Here is a 12,195-nt window from a genome sequence, read left to right as displayed (position 1 = left end):
TCATTTTTATTCGCAACAGAGTAGCGCTCATTTGGCATGTGGGTTATGTGAATTTTTGCTAATTAATCGGTCCGTAGTTACAGACACATGCGTCAGGAAATGTCGGAGATGTTTGTAACTACGGATGGGTTAATTTGCGAAAATTAACGTAACCCACCTGTCAAATGAGCGCTGGTGTGATGCGAATAAAAACAAACACCCCGTGCGTGGGATATGGACAGACATTTACAGAACACACCAAGGTACCAAAATGAACCCGCAGAAAAGGAGATCTTGAACATATGTATATTACAAAAACAGAAGTATAGCTAGAGGTGACACATTGTGCACAAGTGAGATTCTAATGTGAGGAGGAACCATGATCGCTTTACCATAGGTATGTGGAAAAAAGAACTATCTTCTAAGTGAGAAGCAATGCATAAAAGTGCGAGGAAGCCAGCGAGTCAAAACAACTGACCTATGTTTGCTAAGCTGAACAGACCCAACGAAATGGAGAATTGCAGCAGAAAAAAATTTATTCCACATTCGTGTTGCAGAGGCGAGCGCAAATGGCAATACAGTATTACATAAAACGCACACAACCTTGAGGAATATGAGTGTACAGTAACGCAGGAGACACTACATTACTGCGTTATCAGCGTTGGAGGCGCTCTGGGACGAGTTTGTGAGGTACTGCATTGCGCTGGTGACGGTATATGTGAACCTGCATGTGGGATCCTGGGAACAAACGTTTGGGCAATGAGAGTAACAATTACGGAACCATTCAAATCGGTACAAAGCACAAGGTACAAAGCAGCATAAATGCAGGAAGGCGTTCACTCCGCGATTGAGTCTTAGAATATCGTAAGAATACAACGAGTAGGAAGCTGCGAATTATATATCTTGATGCATATATCCGCAGCTCGCAAAATGCGCGCCGGTGTATTGACTTGGCGACCAAGTAAGAGCAGAAAAGTAGCAAGCGTAAGTGGCGTTCATATGCAGGACCGCAAAACGCTTGCCATAATCACAACAAACATGCGCTAAGAGCTCTTGCTATCAAAATAACGCACGTACCTAGCACAAAACGTACACTTACCCAGTGTATGAAGTGTGTGAATTAGGGCTGCGGTGGTGACGTTCGTTTTCGGTTATATATTCTTTGCAATCTTCGCACTCACTACACTTTCCCCTGAGAACACCGAAAATATCCTTGTTTGCTAGAGACATCTAGCTTTTCCGTTGTTCCTGACGATACTATGATAAACGCGAGGAAAACCACTGATTAAAACAGATTACACTTGTTAACGGACGGACGACGAGCGTTAAGCGTTTCAAGGCAACCGCTCTCAGTGTGGATAGACATAGACCAGGCTCGGCTACGCAGCGAAATCGGAAATCTTGGTGGTTGCGGCATTGACAATGGTTTTCCACCCTTTAGAAAGAAACATACTATCAGTATTCCAGACTGCGAGCTTATAATCTGTGTTCATACAGCATTGATAACATGTAGTCGACGTATAGGTGACGCTGAAACAGATAAAAAATAACAGCGTAGATTCTCAACTGTCGTCTCGAATGGGAGGCTGAAACGCGGCATGCTGAAAAATAGAAGGAAAACAAACGATAAGAACATGAACGATAAGAAACTAACAAAGAAATTATCGTTGGAGATTTCGCTTAGAAGTTACAGTGCCGGAGCAGAGGGTACATTTATAAGTTACAACAAGCTGTTTTTGTTTTTTCCGAGATGTAACTTCTATTCGTGTTGTAAAGACATGACCTTGGTCGCTTTTAACCTCTAAATATACGTTACAGTGGTGTAACCTATAAGAAATCTCGAAATCTACGTCTATATAGAAGTTACATGTTTCTAAAAGTTACAATAAAAGGTACGGGTTTAAGAGTGTAGCGACAGATTAGCCGCAGCATACACCGATGGCGCATCTCGAAATGGAAGGTCCGCCTCGGCATTCGCCATCCCGTCCGAATGCGTAGTTCAAGGACGACGCCTTTCGCATCAAACCACATCTACAGCTTTGGAACTCTATGCCATACTTTTCTTTCTGCAGCACATCGTTGATTTTACCCCACGGCAATGGGTCGTGTTCACTGACTCTACATCTGCGCTGCAACCAATTGAATATTCTGGCATCCGAGCACCATTGGTGTTGGATGTGTTAATGGCTTACAACCTTGTCTACGAAGCAGGGCACAGGCTTGTTCTCCAATGGGTTCCAGCCCATTGCGGTGTCGAAGGGAACGATCAGGCCGACAGCGCCGCAGAAGCAGCTATCTCGTCTCGGAGACGGACGCGTATTGCGCTGCTGAGAGGAGATCGTCGTTCCGTCTTGTGACTCCTCTGGCTTCCCGCCAATGGACCGCTGACATTCTCCCCGCCCGCCATGCTGAGCAGAGTTGATTCAGCGCTCGCTTTCCGCATGCCTTGATGTGGCTTTTACAGCGCAGTGGCGGTACCACTTGAGTCAAGTTGACTTTCCCCAATGCAGTCACTGCGGTGCTGTACAAGATCTAGAGAATATTCTTCTATATTGCAAACACTACCGACGTTCCCGGACCGTACTCTCCGGATCCCTTAACGAGCTAGACTCTCGCCCCCTCTCTCTCGCAAAATTGCTTGGTCCCTGGCCATATCCAGCCCACCAACGCTCTCCCTCAAAGCTCTCTTCACCTTTCTGGATACCATTGGACTTCGATCCTTATTGTGAAGGGGCTCATTATTTCATTCCCCGCATCACCACCAGCAATAGGGTAGAGTATCGCCCCTGGCGATGAAACTCCCCATTCGTCATCTCCTAATAAAGTTGTTGTTGTCAAGCGTAAATCATATTTTATCTATGAGATTATCTGCGACACCCCAACCCTTTGCTTCCCACCAACACAGATGAAGATGTATACCGCCTATGACGTGTTGAAGTGACGTTTGTATGCTTTGTGAGCGATATCAATAAATCATTAGCCATCGTAACAAATGTAAGCATGTATTTCCGAAGACAACTATAATCCAAACATGAATTCACACAGCAAACCCTCATCTTCATGCCACCAACAGGAACCGGAAATGGCAAAAACGAAACCACTCGCCATTCCATGCGCTGGTCTGTCCAGTTTCGTGATGTAGTGGGAAAATATTCATGGCTTATTTGTTTAACAAATACGTACATACGGGATACCCACATAGTACGCCAAATTTAGAGAGCAAGTGATGAATTTAGGAAAACGAGGACGTCAGGTTTAGCGGAATGAAGCAGCCAACGGAAGACAACGCCTTCCATGACCAACGGATGGCAGGTCCCTTATGGTCACGCTTTCTTGAGCGAGTCCGACCCCCCTTTCGGGGAGGACTAACGGTGTGGGGACCGAGGAGGTGCGTGTGAGAGTGGGACGAAGACCGCGGTAAGTGCTCCGGAGCAGCGCGTGGCAGGAGTCTGTGTTGGTCGAAGAGGAAGTTGGAGCGATGAACTCGCCAGACATGGAGGGCGGTCAGTCTTCGCAGCAGAGTCCAAGCCCAGCAGCACCAAAGGAATGCTATAGGCCTAGGTGGTGGGTTCGGCCAGCAATGGGATCTTGATCTGTCGATGTAAGCCCTCGATGAACCCTTTTTCTCGAAGGGTGGTAAGCTGTGGTTTTGTTCCGCCGAACGCCTAGGAGCTGGAGCAAGTCATTGAACAGTTTGGTTTCAAATTGGCGACCCGTGTCCGTTGTGGCCATAGCGGGCGACCCAAACGGACAGGAAGGCACTGACAATCGTGTCCACCGTAGCATCGGGAGTCGGGTCTGCCTCGGGCAGGGATGGGCAGTATTTAAATACATTGAAATTAAAATACTATTTAAAATATAAATACATGTATTTATATTTTGTATTTCAATACAGACTTGAAAAATGTATTTATAATTATATTTAAATACCAATTTTTGGGTATTTATTCTTGTAAATACTTTGTATATACTCCTAAATACAGTATATACTGACTCATATCTTAAAGTTGTCCTCCATTTGACCTTTCGGGAAGAAGATAGAGTTTGGGGCGCAGTTATGCCATGTTTGCGCTACCACGCGCATGCGACAAAAAATTTTAGATGGCAAGTTTTTCACTGTTGCATGCACCTGTGGAGATGCTCTTCTCCTTTGCGAATCTGATTGTACGGCCGAACAGAAGATGCCTAAGATGCAATATTCGAGAAACTTCTAATATTAAAATTGCCATGATAATCTAACAAATAAATGCTATTGTTCGTTGCTGATTTGTTGTTATGATCATCGTTACTTCTGTAATTCCAGATGAGATTTTCCTCACAGTATTTATGGTAGTATAGTTACGGTATTTAAATGCTGTATATTTATATTTTGTATTTAAATACTCATGTTGAAAAGTATTTATGCAGAGTATTTAAATACCTCTTTCAAGAAAGTATTTTGTATTTATATCTATATACTCAAAAAATGTATTTATGCCCATCCCTGGCCTCGGGTCGTCGAGTGAATCTGTCGGCGAACGAGATGAGGCAGCGGGATCCACGGGGCCAACAATATCAACGTGACCATGCTGGAAACGGCTGAGGAGGTGACACAGTTTGGCGACAGATCTTAGCTCGCTTTCAATGCAGGCAGGAGCAGGTGCAACGTAGGATGTCGGAATTAATGTGGGGCCAGATGTACCGAGCACAAGCGAGACATTGCTTGGCACGTATTCCCGGATGCGAGGTGAAACGGAGGGTCTTGAAAACTTGAAAGCGAAAATGTTGCTGGACATAACGACGCTGGAAGCCAGCAGACATATCGCAGGCGAGGGTGACGTAGGTATGCGGCAGTGAGACATCCTGAATGTCCAGAACAGAGGAGGGCGCACGGAGCTCTAGGAGACCGGGGTCTTCTTCCTGCACTGATGTTAATTACGGGGAAATTAATTGGGGCAGGGCACGACGAAACCGGACAGACCGACGCTCAGGCCAGGGCATCCGCGGTACAGTTCTGAGAACCGCTGATGTGCCGGAGATCGGTGGTAAACTCCAACACGAAAGCTAGGTGGCGCAGCTTGCGTGATGTGAGAGATGACTTGTTGGAGTGGATGGAGTAAGTCAGAGGGTTATGGTCTGTCAATATGTGGAAAATGCGCCTTCCGGGGAAATATCGGAAATTGCGAATGGCGAGATAAACTGCAAGGAGTTCACGGCCAAACGTGCTGTATTTTTGCTGGGCTATGCGGAGTGGCTTGGGGAAGAACGCGAGCGGCGTCCACGTTCCTTGAAGCTCTCTGTAAAACTGCTCTCAGGGCAATGTCGGAAGCATCAGAGACGAGATCGGTAGGGGCATCATGCAAGGGGTGAGCAAGCAAGGCTGTTGTCGGCGAGAGCATTCTCGAGACGGCAGAAGGCAGCCGCGGTAACAATAGCCACTCGGGATCGTGCAACCATTCCTTTCTTATCTGCAGCACTAATGGGCAAGCCTCTCTGCGAGAGTTAAATATTCCCAGTTAATAAAAACTCTGGAAATTCTCTTCCTCAATTTCTCGCGAATCTGCGCAGGGCACATACTCGAGACCGCTAAATTTCGTGAAGAAAATATTTCTGTTAATTTGCTTACTTCGCGATTAGCCCGAGATCGGCATTGGACAAAATCGATATCAGTCATACTTTTGCTGCAGTTTTACAGCACACTTCAAATGCTTATCAGTTACCTGCACAATCAACTGCTAGGATAAAGGTTGCGATTCCAGCACAGTTTTCGAAGTGTCAAATCTTTGTAGATATTTTCGGGTTCCTTTAATGTTCGCGAGCGTTTGAATTTGCGAATTGCGAAGGGTTTTGCAATATATGACAGGAATATTCAGATATTCAAGAACGGGGATACCTTATCCGACGTGAGAACAGTGTATACGAGAAACAATGAAACTGACAGCTAAAGGAACCATGTCAAGACAAAAACAAGAAAAAATCCATCGTCTGATATAGCTGTAATGTCAGCGCCACACTGCAAAATCTGTTGTGTTAAAGGGACACAAACGTGCGGAAATTTCTCCATTCTGAACGAAAGATGACGCTACCTGGACAGTAACATGGTAATAAACACGACGAAAGAAGTGTTTCTTCAACATGGTAACAAACACGTGTTCCTTTGCGTTTGTTACCATGTTACTCAAGGAACGCACTTGACTACTTCTCACTAGCTCGACAGTGGCGCAAAAATGACGGAATGATTCGTCCGTCGCTTCGTTAGTAATTAAAGCTCCAAAGAAATCGCAGATCAAGCTTTCCTTTTTCCCTCCTCCTTAAAGGTCAGCTACGTAAACAATTGAAACGGTTGATATATTCTGAAAGTCCATATCAAACTCTCCCCATTATACACCTTTATTCTCCGATTTCGTTACACTATCACGTGAAAAGAAAAAAAAAACAAAAAAAAAAACATAAATTATTCATTCCGAAACACACATGGGCGCAGCCATGTTTTATGACGTAGATGTGCCCGATCGAACACTGTGACGTGTACGCGCCTTCGTACCTGTCAGTGGATTACAGCTACGGCTTTTCGTGGCTTCGCGTCTTCCTGCTCTGCTTGAAGATGGCGGACAGCGGGGTTGCGTGATGAGTAAACAGTGCGGCAGCTGCGAAGTCGTCGGTTAACCGAGCTCAGTGTGATGTTGTGACTGCAATTCAATGTTTGTGTTTTGTGAGCTCGAAAACTTTGTATCGACTCAAATTTGCGTTAGCCCCTTCACAGCAGTTGCCGTGTACACTCAAAGAAAAACGGATGTGAAAAGGTGGTAACTTCTATAGTTACCACCTAGGTTAACTTAGCGTCTGATAAAGGGTGTAAAACGGTGGCAGAAGAAAATATCATATATCCAAACTGCTACAGAAAGGCACACGCCCCCTGGCTCACCGCATCAGGAGCGATGACCCTATCATTCGTGGCAATGATTGGTGCGCAGCGTGCTATGCGGTGATGTTCTGTTTTGAGAGTGAGGTTGCAGGTAGAACTTTGCAACCTTTTATGCACAACATGTAGGACAAATATCGGAGGATATTGTTTCAGCAACAAAATGCCGTCACCGTCTTATTTTTGCAGGAAAAAAAGCGTGCTGTGTATATGAGAAACCGCATAACGCTACGGGACAGATTTTGCGTACGATTTATCGATGTGTAACATCGACGACTATATTATGGAGCGACGAGCGACGTAAAACAAAATACAAATCATATTAAGCCTTTCGCTGGGATTCTGTGCATTTTCCAGAAGTTTTCTTTGGATCGCACACTCCCATGTCATGCTGCGTAGCATGCTACAAGCTGCTATACTCATGTCTAACATGTGCATTTTGCTTTCAATAAACACCGTAGCCTAACAACATACACACGAAATCTTCGAAAGCCATGTGGTTGCAGCAGACAGAAAAGGAGTGCCAGTGTACATATTGCCACTTAGAAATGTTGTCTCAGGTGTCTGAAGAGTGAGGGCAAGAGGGAGGGTGCACTCTTTTTGCTTCATGGAAAACAAAAATATAACATCGTGCATGACGTAAACAACGAGAAATGGCCGAGGCAGACCACAATTAGGAACGAATTCAAACAACTCGGGGGGGGGGGGGGAAGAGGTGCTGACGTCAGGAGTCCAACGTGAGGTCTTCTGCGGACTCTGGTCTTCAGAAGAACCAGGTTCGGCGTCAGCATCTCTTTTCCCTGAGTTGTTTGAAAGAGTGCATGAATTATATCCTGCTTTACAGTGATATTTCAGCTCACAACTCAGCTCACGGGGTGCAAAAGTGATAGAGGTAATTTACATGTCTGTCCTTATGGGTGACATCAGTGGTCAGCAATAATGTTTGCACACAGCACTTAGTATTTAACATGCTTGCTTAAGCGTCGTCAATGTCTGCCCGGGCATACTTTTTGTGGTGGGTCATCCAAGCCCCTGACCCATACATTTGGCTGCATACCAAAATAATGTATTATGCATATGCTGTACCTTCCTGGTGATGCACATTCTTCCCTATGGACACGAATAGCAGTACAAATATGTGGAATGGCAAAAGACATGCTAGACTGTACCATCACGTCTTGTGAATAGGGAATGTCTCAATAGAAAAGACGACACTTGTGTATTCTTTGGCCAGCAAGTAAATCTCTTTATTTACATTTTCCGCCAATCAGCCAATATTGGGAACTATTGCAAATATAAATGTCAGCACAGAAAGTGCTTACAAACTATTCCTATATTCAAATGCAGAATTGACATATGTCTTTTTGTACCTCAGCACAGCACAGGTTAAAAAAAAAAAGAATCTGTACAGGATCAGAAATCTCCAAATATCTCGACAATGGAATCACATAAAGCTTCAATAACAGGCTGGACAACCACAGTTCCAAAAGATTAAATAGTTCAGAAGAATTTGAATAATTGGTTGCCGTTGTGATGTATACAAGTATGCTCAGCAAGCACTGCTTTCTGCTTGCCGTGTCTAAATGAAATGTACCTACCCTGATCGAAAGTAACTATGCCGAGGCTGGAACACACAAAAAGACGAGCATAGCACAAGCCACAGCATTTGAGCCAATGGGACAAAGCCAACAGTAATTCATGAAACAGTCACTGAGTGCCTGAAATGCAACGTCCTGATCGGTAATTAGGAGGGTCCACGTTCAACCCCTCGTGCTGGCAGGGCACTCAATGGATTTTCGTCGCCATGTGCCCGAGAAGAACTATTCATCAACCACTGTTCTATTCGTCATCCCGAATAGACTCCCTCTCTTGCTTGTTTCCTCAGTGTTGGTCACCACTTCGGAAACAAAATGAGTTTAATGACAAGAAATGGATAATCATAGTTGCATTATAATAATTCTGCAGTAAGGTTATGGACTTCGGATAAAAAGACAACACGGCACTGCTTAGGTATTTTTGCCTAGGGAACAGCATGTATGTAGTATGCACACAATATTTGTGCAGTAGACACTCTAAAAATGTAATTAATGTGGTAGTGCCCACTACAGTAATGTACCAAGTGCAACACAAATATTTTAAAATGCACACAATTTAGCTCACGTGCCACTCCAGTACCACTATCCAGCGTGAAGTTGTGACACACATATAGTTCCCCTTTTTCTTAGCTCTCAGAACAGAGACAGTGAATTAATATGCACAGACAATGCTAACATGAATTTTGCGCTCTTCTTCAATGAAACATTCACTGATAGTAAAGGCACCTTCCTCAATCGGCGTTGATGACATGCACTTCTGCGCCTCAGCTTCTGGGTGTCAGAAAGGTTTGTAGCTCCAGCAGTAATCCAGCTAACAATAACAAAAATGTGGAAGAGGCAAATTGACTGAATTAATTTAATGTCTATATCAGACGGTGAAGCTTGTACCGCCCCATCCGTAGGATCCACTGTTTGGACAGCAAAAGAGCTTGAACTGGGAGGTGGCAGATAATCGGAATGGTGGCCTTTGTTTTCCACCTTGAAAGTAGAGGTTTTAATGTTTCGGGCAGATTTAAGAGTGGTGTCAAGATGTCTGCATGAGAGCGACCATGAAAAGTGGAATATAGTTGAATACTAAAATTATAACATCACGTTGTCATACCTGTTGGTGGCAGCTGGACTGCAAGTGACGTGTCAGTAATATCGTCATGCACCAGATGCAAGCCTGTCTCCGCTTCATTACCACCTTCATCATGCACCTGTGGTAACTCACAAGTTGTCAATACTGTTGTGTTGTTAATCATGGCTATATCCGATGAAGCGCAATAGCTAGCAGACAGCTGCAAAACCGATTCGCGAAGCTTCCTATTTTTATATCCCAGTAGTATCAACACGACTGTTCTGCTGCAGGAGCCATGTTCTCCATAATCCGAACCTCGACTTACCTCCATTTTTATTTCATTTTTTTTTTTTGCCTTGATCCTTTGCAGCATGTTCAAAGGGGGTGTACTTTGAAATACAGCGATCGAAATCTCCGTTGCTGAAATAAATTACTGTGAATAAATGTTAATCTGCTTTTCAATGTACTGACGCGCCGGGAAACTGCCAACAGCGAACTTAGACTAACCTGGACATCAAAATGCAAACACTGAACTTGGACTAACATAATATTAAACTAAGACAGGTGCTCTTCCGTCGTGTCAGCCCTGTTAAGCCTAACGGCCGCTAAAACAAATGTGGCCTTCGTTCGCTAGAAACGACTTGAACAGACATCCAAAACCCGTGAATTTCAGTCGTTGAATAGAGATGTCTTTTTAAAAGACGCCATATCAAAAACGAAGCTATCGAGCATTCTCCTTGATTTTTGTTGTTTGAAATTTCGCAACCGGGAATATCGAGGACCACCCGTTCAAAGGTTGCGTGTACGGCATCTCACTTTAGACGATTTCGTGCCGAGATTCCAAATTGCCTCTGTTGTCGCGCGTGAACTATGATAACAGTCATGGACGAAATGCTTGTACTCAATCGTTTCTTTCGGAGGCGGAACTCAGTCCACACGGCAATCAATCGCTGTCAGCCAGGAGCTTCGCAGTGCTTGCTATTTTGGTAACTTGTGGTAGGCAACACTTAAATGCGCGGAACAATTGTTCTAACAGCCGGGAACGTAGTACCGTCGGATTCTTGGCAACTTCGCCGTGGCATATGACATATCGCACGTCCTTAGCAATGGACTGAGCCGTCGCGCGCCCAGATCCCACGGAAAAACCGGCATCGTGACGCGACAGTTGCTACAAAATGGCTGCGGTGTGATTATGGTACGAATAGAGGTCTATAGTACCCACAACGTAGAGAAAAAGCAATGCCGACAACACTTCGCGTCTTTTGTAATCCTTTCAGCCTGTGGCCGAGTTCTTCAAGGATCCTGAAAACAAGACTGACGTGCTCCGCATGGTGGTAACGCTAGTGTCATGTTTGGGTGATGTAATGATCATGGTGCTTGCGTGGCGCTATGCCTCAAGGAAAGTATTCGGCAAGAACATACTGCTCTCCATCATCGTTACCATCATCTTGTTGCTTCAGAGCCTCTTCTGGACTGTGATCTTCGTTGTTAGAATTTGGTATGTAGCTTACTTCTCGTACATGTCATAGAGAACATCTTCGTTAACCGTACACTGTAACTCGGGGCAAAGCGAAGTTAAAGCTGGAGGGCGTTCCTTTTTCACGCTAAAATTTATATAACCTATCCCAGAAGTAACATTTATGATGCCTCGAAACGGTCCTGAATCTCTCGAGCAGCAGGTGCCACAGATTTTTTATTAAAAATCTGAGAGCCGCAGATATGCCGTTTGGGCATCTAACATACCTGGCCTGGCGGGCATCTTTCCTAGCCGGTCGCATCAGTGTTCGATGACTAATTACCTAAGACCCGATAATTAATGTATTAATTAAAGGAGTTTTAGGAAAAAACTGAGATGGCATGATTAAAGACCGTCGTAGTCGAAAGCTATTCCAGGTGTCAGCGATTTCGAAATGTTTCTGTGCTTCAAGTTACGAGGAGTTTTCTTTATTATTTAATTCATTTCATTTCATTTTATTTTATTATTTTTTGTTGTGCAAATGAGCCGAATAAGCGCGCCTCAAGAGGGCATCATCTACGCCGAAGGAGGCTTATCTGGACCGGAAAGTGGCATCAATCAGCCTTTTATTTATCCTGCAGCATTAAATGCACCATTCTCCGTTACACATCGTTAGGAGGTACAGCATAGGATGTGCTTTTTTGTTCACTCAGTGTTCTCACTACTGCTGTTTATTTCACAACACCCCAAAAACCCTCATGAACATTGCTATTGTTCCACTGTTGTTTTCAACGAAGCTCGATGTAAGTATTTGAAGTATCTGATAAATATGATGAGTGTTTGATATATTCCGAACTGGATGACATCACTTCACACTTCACTGGATGACATCACATGACTTCAATCAACGTAGGTACCTTTCCTTCATGGATAGTGCTGTTGGCCTGCAGGCACTTCCTTCTCTGGTCTAGAGTGCCTCTGCATTCGTCGCACATTGCATATATTGCACCTTAGGAAGTTGACATAAGTCATCCTTCGGTGAGCGGAATACCCGCTGCCGCCTCATACCTCTAACAGCCACAGCATCTCCATGTAAACGCTTTTCGTCATCGCATAACGTTAACCTGCGGTTAGGAGGTAGAAATATAACGATCGCTATACACTTTGCGCGCGCTATGAGAGGGCGGAGCTTGGTTGCGTTTCA

At 44.5% G+C, this 12,195-nt stretch overlaps 1 protein-coding gene across 1 annotated transcript in view; it reads left to right on the top strand.

The window, feature by feature from the left end:
- The window catches only part of LOC135401115 (uncharacterized), a 39,388-nt gene that overhangs the window by 7,433 nt on the left and 19,760 nt on the right, over positions 1–12,195 (top strand). Inside the window, exon 3 of the mRNA XM_064633315.1 lies at positions 10,813–11,033. Within this exon, the coding sequence (XP_064489385.1) occupies positions 10,813–11,033 (221 nt within the window). The remainder of the gene's footprint in view (positions 1–10,812; positions 11,034–12,195) is intronic.

This window comes from Ornithodoros turicata, chromosome 1 (genome assembly GCF_037126465.1).
Source record: "Ornithodoros turicata isolate Travis chromosome 1, ASM3712646v1, whole genome shotgun sequence".
Taxonomy (NCBI): Eukaryota; Metazoa; Arthropoda; class Arachnida; order Ixodida; family Argasidae; genus Ornithodoros; species Ornithodoros turicata.
The sequence above is the reverse complement of the archived record's forward strand: the minus strand, read 5'-3'. Positions and strand labels throughout refer to the sequence as shown.